General features: G+C 35.9%; 1 protein-coding gene and 3 long non-coding RNA genes across 9 annotated transcripts in view; 1 reads left to right on the forward strand and 3 right to left on the reverse strand.

The window, feature by feature from the left end:
* The window catches only part of LOC130630211 (uncharacterized), a 103,305-nt gene extending 86,274 nt beyond the window's left edge, over window positions 1-17,031 (forward strand). The window contains exons 1-6 of one of the 6 annotated variants that reach the window (XM_057443614.1): window positions 12,108-13,026; window positions 13,104-13,218; window positions 13,312-13,458; window positions 13,542-13,858; window positions 14,074-15,442; window positions 16,900-17,031. In XM_057443614.1, the coding sequence (XP_057299597.1) occupies window positions 14,112-14,948 (837 nt within the window). In that variant the 5' untranslated portion in view covers window positions 12,108-13,026; window positions 13,104-13,218; window positions 13,312-13,458; window positions 13,542-13,858; window positions 14,074-14,111 and the 3' untranslated portion in view covers window positions 14,949-15,442; window positions 16,900-17,031. The other 5 variants (XM_057443615.1, XM_057443613.1, XR_008982053.1 and 2 more) reach the window with 5 other exon arrangements.
* On the reverse strand, window positions 462-3,156 carry LOC130630213 (uncharacterized). Its single transcript, XR_008982054.1, has 2 exons — window positions 2,932-3,156; window positions 462-619 (listed from the first exon to the last, which is right to left on the reverse strand). It is a non-coding gene; the product is annotated as an uncharacterized LOC130630213 (long non-coding RNA).
* LOC130630214 (uncharacterized) lies at window positions 3,271-9,504 on the reverse strand. Its single transcript, XR_008982055.1, has 3 exons — window positions 4,884-9,504; window positions 3,515-4,815; window positions 3,271-3,446 (listed from the first exon to the last, which is right to left on the reverse strand). It is a non-coding gene; the product is annotated as an uncharacterized LOC130630214 (long non-coding RNA).
* Window positions 17,032-18,470: 1,439 nt separating the features above from the next.
* LOC130630217 (uncharacterized) lies at window positions 18,471-21,536 on the reverse strand. Its single transcript, XR_008982056.1, has 2 exons — window positions 21,084-21,536; window positions 18,471-19,210 (listed from the first exon to the last, which is right to left on the reverse strand). It is a non-coding gene; the product is annotated as an uncharacterized LOC130630217 (long non-coding RNA).
* Between the last annotated feature and the right edge of the window lie 28 nt (window positions 21,537-21,564).

A 21,564-nucleotide genomic window follows, 5' to 3' on the forward strand; every position in this document is an offset into this window, starting at 1 on the left:
GAAATTTCGTAAAACCTCTTTCCACAGAATTATAAATTTAAATATTGATAATAATCACAATATTGTCAGTGTTGGCCGACGTAAATCCAACATTGATGAAGCTTTTAGCGCCAAAAATCCATGCAAAGTTATACTTTTATAAAGTTAAAACCTTTATTCTGAAAGAAATGCAATACATCGAGTTGTGCAATCCGTAGTGTGCGAAATGTCACGAATTAAGAGGATGCGCGTCGTAAGGTACACTCTTTCAACCGGAAAATAATACTCGGAACACAGATAATAATAGAGACTTTCGCGTTAACGATTTCGGAGATAAGAAGGCGAACGAAGCAGCTTGTGGGTTGTTTTTTTTCACGTAAAAATAACGGCACTAGTTATGAAAACCGATTTCTTAAAGCCACGGTATATGCTGCAATAAGTTTCTAAAACTCACGGGGAACAATAAACAAAAACAAACAATCTACAGAAACGAAAACAATTTATTAACTTTATCAAGATTTATAAAACGCTTCAAATTTTTGACAGAAAAACAATAACAACGCGGTGTGAGGTTTCGCTTTCTTCTTTTTAACTCACGTATTGAAAGATAACATCTCTCCTCGCACTAATTGTACGCCATCTAAAAAGAAACAGAAAACATTTTTATATAGTATATTATATTATATATATAGCAAAGTCTATAAATACATTAAAATCCAGTGCCTTTGAGGGACGATATTTAGAGCTAAATTTTTAAACTACAAATATATATCATTTTTAGGGTGTGTGTTTACTAGATACAATATGCTTGATATTATTAATAAAGTCATTTTGAGGGTTGTCTTCTTTTGGGGATTGGTAGTTCAGTTGGTAGAGTGTTTACTTCCTATTCATATGGGTTCAATCCCACGTAACAGTTGTTGCTTATTGAACAGAAATTTAAAAGGTTTCTGTAGTTTTTTAACACTCTAGAATCGTCTATGTTGTACCTCCTTGAAAAAAATTGACAGGGTAAATTTATTGGAATTAATGAGGCTAACCACATAAAATATAGATCACTACTTTTTGTGGCCAAGACAACAGAATTAAAAGCACTGTTTTTCAATTGGAAAGTACAAATGGTATTTAAAAATTTGCCCAAGCTTGCCCTCATAATTTTTTGGCCAGTTGACACGCACACTAATCTACCATACTAAACACAAAAGTTACGAAAAACACGAAATTTGATTAAGGCCTGTGGTTTCACATTTTTACAGGGTCATTCAAGAGTAGTTTTTACGTATCATAACTTAGCTATACCACATTATTGTAAGCTCATGAAACACAATACAAAAACATAGGGTTGTAAAGAAAATGATGAAACCCTGAATATTTTTTATCTTTTTTAAATATTTTTATATATGTCCAAACTTAATCTCCCAAAAACAATAATTACATTAATGGTCACCACCATTATCGAACAAAAGTCCACTTAGTCATTTGTGACTTCACACGTCGTACATAGCTCACTTGAGGTATATTTAACAGGGTGCTGATAAGCCGCAAACGCACACATATACAAGGGTGAGCTCGGGCGACTTTGCAAATAAAATTGGTGGTTGTCTTTTGAAATCGCAATTGAAATTGGAGCATTCCCGAAATGCAATTTCTTGTAACATACCATCATGCGGACGACAGTTGCAAGAAGGCGCTTGAAGAGAAAGGAGTTAATAAAGTTTATATATAAGTTATTTATAAAGTAAATCTTATCAAAAACCATCAAAAACAGTTCTTTTAAGAACTTCGCTACCACATAGTAAGTTTATTTTAATTTTTATAGTTTGTTGAACCATTGGTGGCTTATATTGGTACTGTTCTGCCCAGATTGCGAAAACGGCCTGTTTACAACCGGGACAGCCGGATTATGTACGCATGGTCCGATTATGTTTTTTTTCACTGGTTATGTCGTGCTGACCGGATTATGAACGCTGATATAATGGCTGACCGCATTGGGCTGCGATTGTCATTTTCTTCGAACTTTTGTGACTTAAGCATTTTTTGGAAGATAGAACACCCCTAAAATCTAGACATGGCGAAAGAAAAAAGTATCGATGTAATTCTTAATATAAACTACTCTTGTAGTAAATACATTTCAACATAATATACTTTGAAGTAATTAAATTTCACGGAACCTAAATTATTCTTTTTGCGGGAATTGAGTTTGGTAAAAAAATAATTAAATTGCGAATTACAAAATTTAGTATTTGCCACGAAATTTTGTTTCATTTGAGAACAACAACAACTTTGCTAGCAGGGCTATTTGCTTGTCAGAAGTGATGACAAATGATATAAAAGCGGTGGGCCCCGATTATATTTGTTCTATAAGTCTCGAATAATAATTGACTGTCATACATAAGTCGGCCCGCCCCGATTATGTGCGTTCTATAATAAATGATATAAGACTGTCGTATATAAACTGGCCTGCCCTGATTATGTTCCTTTTATAAGTGCCAAATAATATTTTTTTGAGTACTAAGCCGCCCTGTCCTGATTACGTTGCCCTGATTATGTATTTTCTGCCCTGTTCTTAACTGGGGCAAGCTGCCGTACTTAATCAGGCCAATGTTCTTTATCCGGGCAGAACAGTACCCTCGTGTATATTTTCCCCTGTTAGTTTTGGATGGATGACTTACATTTATTTCCACGATACAACAAAAAAAAAGAAGAAACTTGAGTTTTAGGAAATATTTTAAAATTGTATAATAAAATTTAAAAAGAAAGAGTTTTGTTAATACTTTATGGATTGAATTTTCTTCTCCTGACTATAGCGCTAGAGGTAGCCAGCCAGGTAGTGATTCCATTGAAAGATGACAGCATTTTCCATGGTGGCTACAGGCACCACAAAGTAATTTAGTTAGCTAGCTACATCAAACGAAGGAAAAAACGTAAAAATAACTTTCAAATCATCCATACCATCGCAACTCACTTTTCTTCTGCTGTATATTGAAAAGGATACCAAACATGCCAATTCAAGCTGATAATTTGGTCCTTTAAAATCTTCTTTTTAATGAAGCCATAAATATAACATGTTTTTGCGCATTATAAACCTTCAAATTAATATAGTGTGCCTTCAAAGAAAAGGTACAAGCTTTCCAACTCGAAGTATTAAGAGAAATAGCAGCTGAGCCAATTATTGCGAAGCAATTGAGCTTTGCGAGCGAAGCGAAATTGTGGAGCACGTTTGCTTCACGCGAGGTTTAATTGCTATGGTTCTGAAGCAACAACACGAAAGCAAACAACAACAATGACAGATAATGTTAGAAGTATATTTCTCTTGTTTCATGTCATAACTACACTTGAGTTTGGGGAAAGGGGGGGGATGTCAGGTTTGGTATCAGGGGGGCCCAAACCAGATGCGTGTGTTTCCATCCTTACCCTTAGTAAGACGTATCTCGTGGAAACGTCTGCGTATCTCGTGGAAACGCTAACTCAGCAACTCAGCAACTCGCTTGGAAATTGCCTATATCTGAGCGACTCACTTGGAAATCGCCTACACCTCAGCAACTCGCTTGGAAATTGCCTACATCTGAGCGACTCACTTGGAAATCGCCTACACCTCAGCAACTCGCTTGGAAATTGCCTACCTCTCCGCGACTCACTTGGAAATCGCCTACACCTCAGCAACTCGCTTGGAAATTGCCTACATCTCCGCGACTCACTTGGAAATCGCCTACACCTCAGCAACTCGCTTGGAAATTGCCTACTACCTGCTATGGCGTATCTCGTGGAAACGCACCTCATTTGTTAGGGAAACAAACGCATCTTCATCCCATTTGGCTGACGAAGGAAGCCCGACATCCCCACCAGCGCGGGTCAACAGTGCTTCTACCTCTGGACAAAAAACTTGGCAATCGCAAGTAGCCGAAATTTGGATCACCAAGAAAACCTTGAGGCAAGAGCACTGGTGTAAGCGAGCGCGCGTCTTTGATGCCAATTGATCCCTCCATCTTGCGTTGTAGATCGTTGCGTGTTGTAGTTCGTAGTATCGTTGCGTGTTATAGTTCGTTGTAGAAGACCCTCTGGGGCTACATCAATTGGTATCGTATGCACTCATCATGTGTCGGATGATGGTCCGGTTATCGAGTTAACATAAGGGTTGTGGTTGATTGTAGAATTAGTTAATATGGTGACAGTTGTGGACATTGATGCCAGTACATGAAGTGATTGATGTACATAAAAGAAAAAGAAAAAATATATAATAACAGGGTGGGTGGGTGGGCAAACCAAACTATAAGCAAAATGTGATGATGGAAACTAGTTGACTTTAGCTGCTCCCAATTTATAGGTAGGCAAGGCAATCTTAGGGGCCTGGATCTACAACAGTATTGGTTAGTTACCTTGAGGGCCCCTAGTGTTCATGCCTTGTGACCACCCTTTTCACTAGTCTACCATTCTAGATTTGAAATAACATTGAGTTTCTAAAGTATATCCTTCAATGATGCTAGTAGCCATCTTTGTTGACACTTGAAATACTGAATGCAATCAAAGCCAAGCCTCTCAACAAGGCATAAGTACTTACTTCAGGAACCGCAATTAACATGTGGTGAACTGTTGGTCCACCACCATTTAATTGCTATGGTTCTGAAGCAACAACACGAAAGCAAACAACAACAATGACAGATAATGTTAGAAGTATATTTCTCTTGTTTCATGTCATAACTACACTTGAGTTTGGGGAAAGGGGGGGGATGTCAGGTTTGGTATCAGGGGGGCCCAAACCAGATGCGTGTGTTTCCATCCTTACCCTTAGTAAGACGTATCTCGTGGAAACGTCTGCGTATCTCGTGGAAACGCTAACTTAGCAACTCAGCAACTCGCTTGGAAATTGCCTATATCTGAGCGACTCACTTGGAAATCGCCTACACCTCAGCAACTCGCTTGGAAATTGCCTACATCTGAGCGACTCACTTGGAAATCGCCTACACCTCAGCAACTCGCTTGGAAATTGCCTACCTCTCCGCGACTCACTTGGAAATCGCCTACACCTCAGCAACTCGCTTGGAAATTGCCTACATCTCCGCGACTCACTTGGAAATCGCCTACACCTCAGCAACTCGCTTGGAAATTGCCTACTACCTGCTATGGCGTATCTCGTGGAAACGCACCTCATTTGTTAGGGAAACAAACGCATCTTCATCCCATTTGGCTGACGAAGGAAGCCCGACATCCCCAATTTACCCCAAACTGGATTTTTTAAAGGAGACAATTTTGCAATCCATCATGTTATTAAGTAACTTTCAAAATCTGATAATACACAACTTTAAATTGACAAATAATAACTACAATTGCCGTCAATAATACAAAATCAATGAATAAGGATTGTACTTTAATTTAGAGTTATAGCAGTAATAGCACTATCAATTGTTAGTGGCAAGAATAAACTGAGGATAATTTGGCGGAATCGGGTGAGGATGCTAGGCTGAAGAGAAGATATTGTCTCAAGCTCACGTGCGTGTTCCCAATAAATTCGCTCTTCTCCACTACATCCGGAGCTTTTCTCCTAGTAGTGTTTTCTGGCTTAACTAATCTCTCAATCACATCCGGAGCTCCTCTCCTGTGATTCCATTTCCTCTATCATACCTCACAAGAACCTACTCTTTATGAGCTCTAGCTTCTTTTGCATTTCACACCTGTTATTAACCTCTTTGTGCACCACCTCTGACTGTCAGCGCCGCATCCCTCTGCTGTTATTTCCCAAGTCATCTGTCCTGCTCGCGTGGTGCACCGTCGTTCATCTCCTCGCACCTATACTTAATTCACCATACTCTTCCAGGGGTACACGCACATCTCTACACTTTGTAGCTACCCAGGGCAGCCCAGCACCCCCAATTCCCCAAATGAAAATTCATTATTTATCAGGCAATATTTTTGACGAGAACTACGACGAGATAATTCAACATGCCATAACAGGCTTAACAAATAGACATGAAAAAAAAATACATGCAAGTGCCTATAAATTAGCCTTTTACAATTCGGGTAATAAAATCCCCATTTGATAAAACGAACAATGGGCCAGCCTTAGCCCTTTCCTAAATGGAGCTGTTTTGGATGCCTTGATGTTAAATGTAAATAGCAGTTCTGAAAATAGAAGCCTGACCTTATTTATTAATCACTCTAGGGCAAATGTATAATGGCTAATATGGAAGATTCTTCATAAAAAACATCAGAAACTTTTTTCATGTGGATTACTTTTACATTAACAAAATTAAAAATTTGAAGATAAACTTTTTGGGATTTTGTCATTCATTAGTTTTCAAATTTCTCCCTGGAAATTTTAAAAGTTTTAACGAATAGCGGCGATAGAAATGCTTTTTTAGATCGTGTTTTAAAGTTTAAAATCGAAAAGAGGCGATAGAATTTTTTAAACGAAAAGCGGTATTTAATAGTTGTGAACAATGCTTCTCGAATGTTTCTTAGATGAAACGCGCTTAAATCAACAATACATTCCCGCGCAATGTATTATAAAACTTCGCGAAAGATTTTTATTATTTGCTCCAATATTTCTTCACGAGCGCATTGTTTTTTAACACGCAAATATAAACTCAAAGGGATTTAATTATAACAAAAGACAAACGACTGCCGTCCTCCACGCAAAGGTGTGATATTAGCGTGTACGCGGTAGATTACATTCAGACTGTACTGTACTTAATCACTCTACAATGACACTTATTTAAATGCCTAATATAAAGGGAATACAATCGGAAGCATAACCGTATTTATATGCCCAACCATTCTAAATTAAGGGCACTGACAATAAAAGCATTTCCAGATTTCCAAATTGCACAAAAGATATAGCCTGATCGAACAATTTTGAGTAGCATTCAAAATACAGCTATGTGAAATGTTTATAAAATTGATCCTAAAGACTGGACACATATTGCAAAAAAAAAATTAAAAAAAACCAACTTAAAGTGAGGTAGGATCGCCTAAGTAGAAATTGCCAATGAGAAAAGGTTCGTTGCGCCCAGGAGTCGAGTTAAAATTTATCTAAACTACTCAGGAGTGTTTCACGAGGCTCAACTCTCTGGTTTCACGGTAGTTTAACTACATTTTGCCGCTTTTTGCCGATTGTTGCGCGATTCCTTGTTTTCTGCCGTAAAATAGTCGACTTCGGCGGCAGCCGAAGTGTGGCCTTTTGACCCTCTTAAACAAACAAATAATTTTGACGACAAGAAGAATCGCGCCGAAGTGTGGACTTTTGGACTCTTGTAAAACAAAGAATATGTGACGTCAAGAAGAATCCCGCCGAAGTCGTCGAAATTTACAGTAAAGAAAGATTGAAATTAATTTACTCTACCTATTGTTATTGCCTCCCGGTAGCCGGTCGGTTGGATAGGGTATGATTCAACATGTCTAAAGGCTAAGAAAGTTTTGTATTGACTTGCAGCAAGTAAATGGAAGGCTTGAATATATGATTGCGGAATGAAATTGAGCAATGTTGCTAAGAAGAAACATGACTGGAAAACATTTATGCTCTGTGTTGCCTGGGATTGCAGAAGAAAGCAGTTTGGCAAAATAAATAGACTTTTTTGAGTTAACAAAATTATAGCATTAACTTTATAATGAAAACGTTTTCAGGTACATCTGTTTACTTTTAATTCCATTGATTCTTGAGCTTCCTATTGCTGTGCTAGCAAGTTTGAGCATGAAACTGTTTATAGTTTCACTTTCAACAACTCTAAAAAGGCCTGTCTCAAACTCAAAGTTCTTGTGTTGTCTTGGGGTACCCACAAGTAACAAGACATTTGATAACAATACAATAAATCGAATAGCTGCATAACAACTTTTATGTTTGATTTGTAGATTCAAAGCTCCTGGCAATAAACACTTTTTAAACGATTTCTCAAAATGCCACAAGGCCACAGACGAGAACACTAGTCGTGACTAGTTTTGGGAGAATGACTTCGACAAGACTTGAAGATAATTGGTTTAAAAGCTCTAATCTTATATCGAGATAATTCCTGGGAACGATGTTAATTATAAAAATTAGGAAAAAGCATGGTTTTAATTAATGGGTGAAATGACGAAAGTTTTTCACATTTCACTAAAGAAGTTATGCTGACAGGCATGGAAAATGTTTGTGGTTCTACCAACATAACGAAATGACTTAGCATATATACACATACAGCGCTATCCTGATTGACACAAAATGTGTAAATGTAGTTAACGATATCTGTTTTTAAATGATTTGTTTTGTTAAAATTTTTTAAGTAGTTAGTGTTTATCGCATAACAGCTAGGTATTTCCAAGTTTGATTCAACATTTTAGAGTCTTAGCCAATAAGGGCTACATATTTTTGACTGAATGTTGTGCTAAATCAGTGGTCATTCACTTGTTGTGGTAGGTTGTGTTGTTTTTAATTAGCTATTGCTGCGTAAAAACCAAATTTTATATAGCGGCCTTTACTTGTGCAAAATCATGATATAATTTTGCTATTTTTATTTTATTTATCTGTTGTTGTTTATGGTGTACTATGATCTAATAATACAAATAAAGCCTATTTACAATGCAGTTTGTTTTGTTGTTGTTGCTTATTTATCTATATTTCTCCTTTTCCATGTGATTAAATGTTTCAAATAGATTAAATATCAAAATTTTTATTAGTAATAGATACCGTTTTGCATGTCTTTTACAGAATATAGTTTCTCCAAATTTATAGCCTGAATATTGCCCCCAAAGCAATTATATTCACCAATAACTTACGAAAACAAGCCTGCAAATTTTATTTTGGATGTGGAAAAAAGAAGTTTTTCTGGCTAGCTAAAGTATAGTCTATTATAAGATTAAAAAGGGAAAACACGAGGCCAAATTTTCACGCAGATACAATTTACTATATACAGGTTGGAGCAGGATCGTATCATGATCGTCTATTGCGGTGAATGACCATAAACAACACTATACATAACATAACGAGTTATCATAATGGCAACCTGGCTACAAGGTTGGCATAACTTGTATAAAAGCCATAATGGCTCTAGGGTGGTTAAAAAGTGACAGTTTCTGGGCTCCTAACATGATATAATATATAAAATGAAACAAACCGACCTGGCTACATGCAATATCTGTCCTGAAGAAATATCTGAAGGTTTCTCCTGATACCAGAGGTACATGATCCAAAATTTGCTAAAGTCATTGGTTGTCATTGGATGCACTGCCATTATAGTAATTGAAGCCAAAAGATGGAGTTGATGATATTTAGTAGGTTGCAGATGATGGAAACTAGTTGACTTTAGCTGCTCCCAATTTATAGGTAGGCAAGGCAATCTTAGGGGCCTGGATCTACAACAGTATTGGTTAGTTACCTTGAGGGCCCCTAGTGTTCATGCCTTGTGACCACCCTTTTCACTAGTCTACCATTCTAGATTTGAAATAACATTGAGTTTCTAAAGTATATCCTTCAATGATGCTAGTAGCCATCTTTGTTGACACTTGAATACTGAATGCAATCAAAGCCAAGCCTCTCAACAAGGCATAAGTACTTACTTCAGGAACCGCAATTAACATGTGGTGAACTGTTGGTCCACCACCATATACCAAGTGAATTATTGAGATTCTCAAAATTTCGATAGAAAAAAAATCATATAAAATCAGCGTAAAGAAATAGGACTGATATTTTTGCACATAAAGCTAGGGTATTTTTTTTTCTAATAAAACAAATAAGTTTGGACCGAGGGGTTAAAGTATAAGTCTAGTAAAAAATGCAATAAGTACGGCTCTTCCCGTCTTTTGGTCCGGATTATACGTCCGCCGAACTTGAACACACACAAAATATGCCTTATATCTTTGTATTATAGCTAATTATTGTAATAACAATTTAGCCCATAATCCTAAGTATACAAATGAGATCCGGCTTCCGTGAAAATCCTATTTCGACTTCCGCGCAACCTACGGAAAGACGTTTTTAATAGAAGTCCACAGAAAACTAGAGTTTTGGCAAATCTGTTTCAAAAAACAAGTACCATAATCTATTATTTACTTAAGCCTATGCTTATATGGTATACTAACTTTTCGTTGGTAATTAAGTTAGCTATATACCAAGTTTGCATGTGTGACTGTGTATAATAAACTTAATTTATAGGAAGAGAATACAATGATCAACGAAGAACGTGATCCTATAATGTGGGACACTAACACCGCTTGCAATGTCTCTGCTGCTGCGACAGGTGTCGACTGCACCAATTTGTTAGAACGAATGTGCACACAGCAGCAAGAAGCAATGATGCAGCTCACAACCTCTGTTAATAAACAGCAGGACCAACTGAACAGTGTGATCCAAGCCATGAATAATTTGGCTAAAAGCATAACACCAGCTAATGCTCTGGAAACTTCAGCTCCTTCTCAGGAGCGTAGAAATGACCCTAATTCTCCAGATGGAGATCGGTCAAACATTACCCAAACTATAGTTGACCTAAATGCAGCACCGCCTGCTCGGTCAACATCTACTATGGAACATTCCAATTCTAATAGGAATGAAAATATCCCACCAAGAAGTGAGCATGAAAATGTTGACACAGATCAACTCTCAATCATGTGATCAAGTATTTGGTTCTCTGGTAACCAATCTGTGGCAGGGCAGTCCAGCTCATCCACAGGGAACAACTCCCAGACAACAGGGAAGCTGGTGGAGACAAAAGATAAAGAACAGGAGTACTGGCAGGAAACAACCAAATAATACGAAGATGATACACTACCAACTGGGCCAGAAATTGCATCCTCCATTGCAGGTGCAGCGAAGATATTTTGGCAAAAGCCAATAAAAGAGGAGGTGCTCAAACAAAAATTGGAAAATGCAGCCGCACCTGCGAATTGTCCCTATCTTGTGCCAAAAAAGGTTAACCTGGAAATATGGAGTACCTTGTCAACTTTCGTTCGAACGAATGACTACAAGCTCCAAGAAATCCAGAAATTACATGCTGCATCGGCAACAATGGTATTGCGTGCAGCATCAGAACTGACTGAATTAAGGAATCAACTTGCACAAAATAATGTGGATGTCAAGGGCCCTCTTACATCACTAAAAGATGCAATATCACTTGCTGGAAAGGTGTCTCAAGCAGTAAACCAACATAGGCGTAACCTCATAAAACCATCCTTACCAAACCAGTATGTAAAGTTAGCGACAAATACTGACGAAGCAGCGGATCAACTATTTGGGTCCTCAATATGTGAGCGTCTAGAAACTTTAAAAAAGGAAAACCAACTTAGAGCATTGTTAGAGAAAGAAAGGCCAAACCTAAAAAGAAAATCAGAATCGTCAAACAGGGGGCTCTCTTACAAGACCACAAAGAGGGCCTACAATCACTACAATCAAGGGCAAAAAGCATAGCAAAACAGCAACAAGATGCACTACAACAACAGGAACAGCTACCAGAGTACCAGCAAGTACCACAATCCAAAAAACAAAAGGCGATAATGCAGACACCTCAGGTAAGAAACCTCGAATTACTAAAGGTGTATCTTCGCCAAAAGGTCGCCAAAGGCAGTGTGTGTAAAACTGCAAATAAAAAACTGGGAAAAAATTACCAGTGACATTGAAGTTTTACAGACAGTTTCAGGTCTGCGAATAGCAGCTGGTGAACTACCAAAAAATGAGCAAGTCCAATATCCCATGAGGCACAAGGAAGACAAATTTGTCCAAAAGGAAATGATTAGCTTGTTATCAAAAGGGGTGATAGCTAGGTGCCATCATGAGCCAGGGGAGTTTATATCACCAATATTTGTGACAGAGAAATCTGATGGTGGCTCCAGGCTAATATTAAACCTGAAAACATTTAATTTGTCGGTTGAAAAGAAAAGGTTTAAAATGCAAACTTTAAACTCAATATTATGTTTAATACGGCCAAATATGTTTATGGCAAAATTGGACATTAAAGATGCATACTCAGCATTGTATTTGTTTAATTTTTGAAAAAATAATTAAATAATTATTTTGCAATTTTGCTTCTAATACTATTATAGTTGTATTTTAATGAAACATAATAGTATTAAAACGGTTTTCTTCTTTTGAAAAAAATTATTGCTAGTCCTGTTTCTAATCGACTTTACTTGTGTATTTTAAGCTTTTTTGTTGCGGTTAGCAATAAATAACAGTAGCCAAAAGTACACTTGTTTCCCGATAAAAATTACGTAATGACAAAATGTGATTACGTAACTGAAACAACACGCGGAAAAGTTGTAGTAAATGGTAGATACAACATGTGCTCTCTGTTAACATTATAAAGAAGAGCGGTCAAGTAACTTAAAAATTTAAAGACTATCACGTTATTCGATTCTTTTTTTAAATAAATACGTATGCAATATGAATGAAGAAGATATTCCTACAATATCGCCATTATCTGGTATGATAAAAATACTTCTATTTTTATATGGAGTTGTTTTCCTTGTTGCAGCTAAGATGCGTTGTATCATAGTCATAAGATTTCTTGTGACTATGATTGTATAAATGTTTATGCACATCGAATAATTCTATAACTAGCACATTTTTTATTATTTTGCGTATTTTATTATAATTATTCTTGAAAATTTACTCAAAAATTTGAATTTTTTTCTATAAAATAATAAACCTTTACTACAACTCTTTTCAAATGCCGAAGGCGAGTCTCGTTCAACTTTGATACTTAATCCTTTGACTTTTTTTAGGTGGCAGCAGTCATACTAAACAGTATCACATTGCTCTGTCTTTGATTGAAGCACTCGATATAATCAAAACACATGAAATTGAAAACACTGTTCGATTTAGTATGATATTCTCAACGAAAGACTTTGGATCCACTGGTAGGCTTTTCTTTTTAAAGAACATTCTAAAGTAAATGCATAATTTGAGACATTATAAAATTAATTCCAGATTTAAGAAAGAAAAAACACAAGGTTTACTGGTCAAGTGATGGAGTAAAGTTTTCCGGTTTGCCATTTATGTTTGTTGGAACAAAAATTTTGGATTGTCATCACAGAAAAGAGAGGAACCTAAATTTGAAACTATCAGTTAAAGAAAAAAGAGAAAAGGAACTGGTAAGGTTCACGATTTTCACTATAATATTGGATTTTAAAAAGAGTTACACAGAATAATATATTCCTTCTTGTTACAGCAAAACGATCATGGGTGTAGAAGGAAACACACTCGGGTTTAAGATTGTAGCTAAAAAGTTTGATTTTCCGGCACAAGTTATCATCACATAAATGATAGAACTTCCAGAGTATCTGGTAGTTTTACATTTTGATTTCTTTTTCTTTAGATAAGAAATTTCTGTAAACAGTAATACAACTTTGATGTATTTTTTATTAAATACTATTTAGGTTGTAAATGACACGGTGCGTAACCGGAAAAAGAAATCCGCAGACCTTCGAACTGATATATCTTCAGGAAAACAGATTAAACAAACTTGCAAATTTCTCGTTAGTATTCCTGATATTAGCAGTCATGAAGGTCATATAGTAACAAAGGTAGAAGTTCAATTGATTCAGACAATATGATTTATACTTCTGTTTAAAAGTGATTTTAATTGTTTTTCTATTTTTCTATTTAGGATTCCGGTATAACCCAAAGAATAGATTCAGAAATTGTTTCTAAAACGATATGTATGTAAAGGAAGGTGTCACGGACACGAAAGAGATGAAAAGATTGTTAAAAATACATGTCAAGAAAGAAATGTTTAAGGAAACAAAACTGCCAGAACCATCAAATAAAAGATTTTACCCACGGAATGCAACAATACGTAACCAAAAAAAAAACATATTAGAAGAAAGTTGTGTCATTCACTTATCGATCAAGAGTGCCTTCAAAAAAAGATAAAAGAATGGACAGATTCAGATCCAACCACTAAAATATACTTTAGACCTAAAGGTTTGTTTTTGTTTTTGTATGTCTATGATTGTTTTTTGTGTTTTAATGTTAAGTTATTACTAGTTAAATACCGGTGTGGAATTGAAACTAATACTTCGAGTGATGAAATTAGTGAAACTGTAAATGACTCAGAAGAAAGCGCTTCAGATGAAGATATTCAGAATAATGTGAAACTCCCTTCAGAGAAAGAAATACCACTTCTATTTGTTTACCAGAATGGTTGGCAAAAAATCTATTGTTAAAGCGAGTTGGTATGAAAAAAGAAGAATCAGTAAAAGCATCTCAACTCAAAATCGCGGTTGAAAATGTTGAGAAAAACGAAAAGATTGAAGTTGAGCAGGTGATACATGACAACAACAGCTATGATGAACCTTCGTTTCATGCACCCGTAATTGTTGTGAGTGATGATGAAGACGATAACGCCACTAATGAAAAGAATCTTGAAAATGATGTTGCACTTTTTGCAAGAACTGTTCTCTCACATAATGACTTGAAGGACATTTCTGGAAAAAGAATGCTTAATGATAACGTGATAAACGTGTTTCAAAATACGATTAAACGAAAGTTTCCAAATGTGGGTGGACTCCAAGACACAGTGCTTGGTCAAACGCTTAATTTCCGCATATATCGTAGCATGCCATTTGTACAGGTATTGCACGATGGAAATCTTCACTGGATTGCTATTTTAACATATGGATGCAAACCAGGTGAGGTTCATATGATGGACAGCATGTTTCGTGGAAAGGTTGCTGATCACACCAAAACCCAAATATGCTCAATTATTAATTGTTGTGAGGATCAACTAAAAGTTAAAGTAATTCCCGTTCAGCAACAAAAGAACAGGGTTGACTGTGGGGTTTTTGCAGTAGCATTTGCATATCACACTGTCGCGACCAAAAAACTCCCTACAGATATCAATTTTGAAACATCAAAAATGAGAAACCATATGCTGCAATGTTTAGCTGCAAATCAAATCACCAAGTTTCCTCAAAGTGATAGCCACATAATAGCTCGAAGATGTGCGTCCAAGGAAATATCCATCAACCTCTACTATTGCAGAGAGCTATATTTTAGACAAGCAAATGGCTGAATGTAGTAACTGTGGAGGATGGTTTCACATAATGTGTGAACGGATACCGGACTCTGTATTTGAAGTGGAAAATTGTAAAAGTCTGTGGTATTGTTATTGTTGTTCCACTAATATAAGTAAAAAAGACGGTTGATGGTAACTAAAAAATAAAACATAGTCTTCGCTAAGTTGTTGTGTATCCCACCTAAGTCCAAGCTTAAGAGCCTTGGGGATGAGGTGAAGGGGCGCAGGAAGCTTAATTTAGCCCAGTAAAATCGGGTTTGTACAAAAAATCCCGTGTACTTTTGGCTACTGTTATTTATTGCTAACTCTTTGTTGCTGTGCTCTTTCTGGAGATTTGAGTTGGATTGGAAAGCTCCTGTGTACCCTTTTCTAAAGAATTATTGAAGTAATTTGTACAATTATAACGCGCCGAGCTGTGTTTTATTTTATTGTTTCTAAGAAGATGTAAGAATACAATATTATCAATTTTAATTGGTTTTATCCAAATCAAGGTAGCTAAGGCTAATCACACGAAAGGTAGCTAGGTAGAGCTCAGTTTTGTATAAAAGAATTGAAAGTAATTTTTGAATACATATGGAGAAGCTGTATTACTACCTAGCTAACTGATAGCCAGATATAGGAAAACCTGTAGCTAGGGCGCAGACAAAACAAATAGCTCTGGGTGCTAGAGTGAGCCGACCAACCGTTTTTTATCACAGTTTTTTATTTATTATATAAACCTGTTACAGTAATTAAAAAAAATATCAACTTTTGCTATCAAACCAACAGCAATGTAATTGTCAATAGGAATTAGTTGTCTGTACACCCTCCCTGAGAACAAGGTTTAAAACGACATTAAAACATTAGAACTGTCATTAAACAGAACTCCAAGGATGCCCAAGCCGCACACGTCCTCTAAATGGCGTGGGCATCTTTGAAACTGCTTGTAATTTTAGAACAAGGGTGCTGATAAGCTGCATACGCCGTATAACGTGCAGGCGTTTTTGGGCAAGTTTAGCGTTTCGAAAAAAATTAAAGTATTCACACAAAAAAACCCGCATAGAACATAAAAAAAACTATGTGGTAGCAAAGTTCTTAAAAAAACTGTTTTTGATGGTTTTTGATACAATTTACTTGATAAATAACTTTTAAACTTTATTAACTCCTTTCTCTTAAAGCATCTTTTTCCAACTATCGTCCACAAGGTATGTTACAAGGAATTGAATTTTGGAAATGCTCCAGGCAAGTTCGGGAAAGTGCGGGCGGTTTTGCCCGAACTCGCCCTCATATATGTGGCCGTTTGCAGCTTATTGACACCCTCTTATTTTAGAATATTCTCAGGAATAATAGACCAAGAGAAATTACATCACAGTTTCTTGTCCACCACCCACGTGTGTTAGAGAACAACCCACATAAAAAAGTTCATTATTTTTTAAATTATATATTTGTGTAAAAATTACTATTTTATTCACGATAAACCATTTGTCAGTCATTTTATTCATTCAACAAAGAATCCTATCCAAGGTGCTTTTCTATTAGTGCTGAATTTAATAATTGACATGATTCAGCATAGTTTTTAAAAGGGTCTGATTGCAAAATATGATTGCCAAAGTTCAGCACAGACAAGAAACATTATAATTTCCTCTGGGTGATTACATTAATGTTGGTAACCTGAGAAGCATATGTTTTTGAATGGGTCTAGGACAATAAACTTATTTAATTTCCCTTTGCCTTGCATCAATTAAATTCTGAAATGATTTTGTCAGATTTGGAAACTGTTGGTATGGGTGGAACTTTGCACATAAAATTGGTAAAGTTGCCAAATTCTTTAGTTTTTTCTTTTATACTTTTCCGAATTAGCCTTAATTATTTATGAGATAAAAAACAGTGCTTTCAATTCCATTGACTTGGCCATCCCTTAAAGGCACTGGAAGCTTCACTATATGAAAATGTTTTCTTTTTCTTTTAGATTGTGTACAATGGGAGTGAGTGATGTAATCTTCCAATGCGTGTGGTGAAAAGAAGGCGAAACCGTTATTGTTTTTCTGCCTTAATTTGAAACTATTTAATAAATCTTGATAAAGTTAAAAAACTGTTTTGATTTGTTTGTTTTTGTTTTAATTGTTTCCCGTGAGTTTTCGAAATTCGTTCCAGCAGATTCTGTGGCTTCTAGTGCCAGTATTTTTATGTGAAAAAAATACTGTTTTGTTGTAAGGTCATTTACGAAATCGTTAACGTTAGGACCAACTTCTGCGGGCTGTACAACTCGATGTATTACATATCTTTCGGAATACTGCTAAAAGTGTAATTTTGTATTGCGCTCTTTACTTTTATCATTCTGTGGGAAAAGGCGGTACAAAATTTTAACACGCGTTATTCGTTTTTGTTAGTTTCGCGTAATCTAATTTCTCGCACATTTTAAAAAGAATATCCCACGCACATCGCGCAGTCTATTCGCAAAAAAAAACTGTTTTTGCGCAACGAATTGTTCTGCAGATCGTTTATTTTCCTACCTCGTCCCAAGGGTTCTTCTATATGATATTCAATTTTGATGTATTTCGAAAGATGTTAGCGCCTAAGAAATAAGAAGCGCTAGGGACAAAGTATTGGATAGTTTAATTTTGCTTGCAACTTGCGAAATGCTTCGCAACCTTTTTTTTAATTTCTAGTTATCAGGACTTGGTATAAAAACTATGCATTTGTGTTAGGTCTGTAAAAATACACGATAATTCAAATTAGCCGATAGCCGTTTTCTGATTGCTTAAGTGTACTTCTCAGTTTTTCGCTCCCGGCAAACGGAAAATCGGGAAATCATGGGGGTACGAAAGACGGGGGCAGGGGGGTACAAAGCCTATTTATTGGCATTTTTAGCTAACTTTTATAGAGCTGCTCGGTCCAAACTTATTTTGTTCTAGTAGACAAAAAAATAACCTACCTTTTCGTGAAAAAATATCATTCTTATTTCTTTACCCTGATTTTATATGATTTTTTTGGAGAAGTATGACTGAACGTCTGTCGGTTTTTTATGTCGATAAAGTATGAAGGTTGTTAGTTATGTTGTACGTCGTGCACGGTCATTCAAAACCGCGATTTTAAGGAAAAAAAGTGTGCGCATGCGCCAAAAATTTTTTTTAAAAAAGCGCCTACGGCATAAGATTATGACGTCATCGATATTGACCTCACTCTCTATTATCTTGTTTTAGTTGCCCAATAAAAGAAAATTTAACATTTTTTTCTTTTAAAACTAAAGAAGGATGACCATAGACTACTATTTCGCCTTTGGTTGCTACCCGGGGCAGCCTAAACAGACGGCAAGGTCCACAAAAGCCCGGATGGCTAGTTCACAATTTACCAGTACAGGAGCACTCTTGTACAACATTCTGACGCAAGGTTTTGCCTAAAAATTACTTTTCCTGTTTGCATGTATCCCTTATCGAGCGTTCTATCGTATTAGGTAGTAGCTGCCACTTTTTTTACTACTAAAATTTTGAGCTTTTCTACACCATACATTTCACTTTCGTTTTCACAAAAAAAAAATGGTTGACAACTATTAGAAATGTAAAATAGACGCTAATAAACAAAGAACAACCGATATTATACTACTAAAATTAAATTTTAAAAGGAAAAAAAAATAATTCATCTGATCTGTAACCTTAGCTAGCTCTAAGGTTGGTCTTGATTAGTTTTCTCTATCTAGAAGCCTGCTAAAACTAAACGTAAATGTGAGAAAGCTAGCTTCACTCAGACTCAGTGGACCCCAATGGAAATAATCCACTAATAATAGGTTTTTGTGATATTCTGGGCTAGAAACACATCATTATTGTTGTTGTTGTTAGACTAGCAAATGATTGCAAATGAAAAAAATTTACAGTTATATAGCTATATATATGTTAAACGAAAAAGCTAACCATTTACACAGACATTTCAGCCTAGACCATTCCCTAATTGTGAGATTTTTCACCACGAAAGTCAATCTGAATTATATAAAAATACTTTACAAATTAGGCTATTACAAGTATTTTTTATTTCAATTCATAATCTGGATTTCACGAATATATTCTTATTTCAAACGCATCCAACAAAAAGTGGTAATCGAGCAAATCAGCAAGATCTTCTGTTTCATCATTGTTCCATCATTTTTTTAACCGCTTCTGTCAACAAATCTTCACATGCAAATCACGTTTGAATGACGCTTGAAATTGTGAATTATTGGGTCAAAATTACTTTAATGAAATCGTGCCAACATGTTTTGTATCATAGAACAATTTGGGACTGGTGCCCTAAAATGTGAAAAAACAGAAAATACAATATAAGCTACCAGAATCACCCAGAACCACCCAAAACCACGAAAACGCATGCATGTCCAATGTGTGGCAATCGTTTTCAATATTTTATAATTTAATAATTTAACAGACCAGCCGTCAACGTTCAATGGACCCCGGGTACAAACCTCGTACAGCCGACTTCCCGAAAACAAAAAGTTTCTATTTCAAGTCTCAATTATAAAATGTATTTTTTTGTACAAAAAAAGTTTCATAATTCCCAACTTCTTACTAAATGTCCTCCTTTTCAATTTCTTAATGTTGGCTTGGAAGGTCTTCTACCTAACAGGAGTCTTTCCCTTTAAAGTCTATGTTATACACGTTCGATACGGAGCCAATTATTAACGCACTATTTACACCAGCGTTTTTTCCTAGTTGTTTATATTTTTTTCAAGTGACTGTTCGTGTTAATTTGGTCTGGAATCAGTCAGAATGACCTAGGGGTCATTCTGACTGATTCCAGCTGGTTCTGGGTGATTCTAGGTTTGGAAAACAATGATTGAGCAGATGGCGGGGCCTACAAAAAGCTCTTATCTTTTAAAAAAACCTGAGGCTCTCATAAAAAAGCATGTAAAATGATAGCAAAGTGTGCATAAAAATGTACAGACATGTGAGTTAATGTTTAACATATTCCTGTGAAACCCCTGACTTTTTTCCGGCGAGATAAACATAAATTTTTCATGATTTATCAGACACCACAAACTCGGCATAAGCCTCAATTATATAAGTCAAAAATTTTTTCCAGGGTACGAACAGATATGCTGTCCAAATAAATGCACAGGAGCATCTCTGGTTTAGTGTTACTTGTTGTTTTGTTAATTATATACATATTATAGAAAAATATTATCGATTTCTTTTTGTATGAGATTTTTCATTAACAAACAAACCTTCGCTATGAAAAATTATTTTTAGCAGAACTATTAATAAACCCTAACCCCTTTTGGGTGACTGTGAAACAGTCAGGGTAAACACCTAATTAGACGACATGACCTAATTAGGCGAGTCATTTAGTTAGGCGACATGATGTAGTTTAATTACGCTAACCGTAGTTTAACTAGGCGAACGAAAACTTTCTGTTGTAAATACGTCGAAATCATTGCGTTTCGCACTACAATTTTTATGTGAATCAAATCGCAGACAATTTTGACCAATTATCGTGTTATTTGCATTGCGCATTGGCAACTTATGGCCCAAACCTTGTGTGGCAATATTTGTTGTTTTAAATAATGGATTTCAGCCATTTACGCCACAGGAAAAGAAATATGGGGGATGAAAATGTGGTATTGTTTGACTAAGATTTTAACGTTGCTAAAACAGGATAAATAAAAAAGAAACGTTACAAAACAAATTGTTACCACATCCATCTTAAAAAAAAACAATTTTTTTTTTTGCGTTTTTTGTGAAAGAATATCTTCATTAAATTATTGCGTATTTTACTATCGTCACCTAAATAGGCGACATGTAATATTTCATTTTAACATAATTCTTACTTGCGCGAGCATATCAAGGCACGAGTGACAATTTTGGAATCATGGTTGCATACACTATCCATTCTGAACAAAGTGTTTTTGCTATTTTTTCTTAGGAATGTGTGAAAAGCCATTGAATATTGCAATGTCTTAACTAGGTTACATATGGTCTAACTAGGCTACAATGAGTCGCGTAAATAGGTGGTATGCCCTAATTAGCCTACCGTCGCCTAATTAAGTGTTTACCCTGACTGAAAAGTTAGGGGGTAGCCACAAGCAACATTTTTCACATCTAACACTGGTTTATTGCTTACATTTATCTTATTGAGTGCGCAATTCTCATTTAAAATAATGATATTTACCGATTTATGAAGTCTCGGAAAGGTCATTTCCGAGGAGCAATTTCTTTCAGAAAAAAAGTGGCAGCCACAAACCACTGGTTTTTTTTGATAAAACAGGCTATCAGCTTTCAGGAAAAACATGTCTTAAAGCATGACTTTGCGTTGGAAAGCAAATATCTTCATTTTCCACCAACTTATAAAATTTTATAATCAAAACATTGCTATTCTTTCTGTCTCCTCCCAACAAAAGTGAAAGTGTTCGGGTAGTCGAATCTAGAGTTTTTGTATAGTCCAAGGCCTGCTCTACTAAAATAAAATCCTTTTAGGGGATGATCTCTACCGCAGAGGCTCAAAAAACATTTGTTTTTAAGGGAAATTAGAAGCACGTGCGATGGTGGCCATTATGAATCGCTTGCGGCAGAAAATTTGATAACAAATAATGGCGCATGCGCACACTTTTTTTCCTGCCGTAAATGACCGTGCGTGTGTCGGGACCACTTAG

The sequence above is a fragment of the Hydractinia symbiolongicarpus genome, chromosome 2, assembly GCF_029227915.1.
Source record: "Hydractinia symbiolongicarpus strain clone_291-10 chromosome 2, HSymV2.1, whole genome shotgun sequence".
Lineage (NCBI taxonomy): Eukaryota > Metazoa > Cnidaria > Hydrozoa > Anthoathecata > Hydractiniidae > Hydractinia > Hydractinia symbiolongicarpus.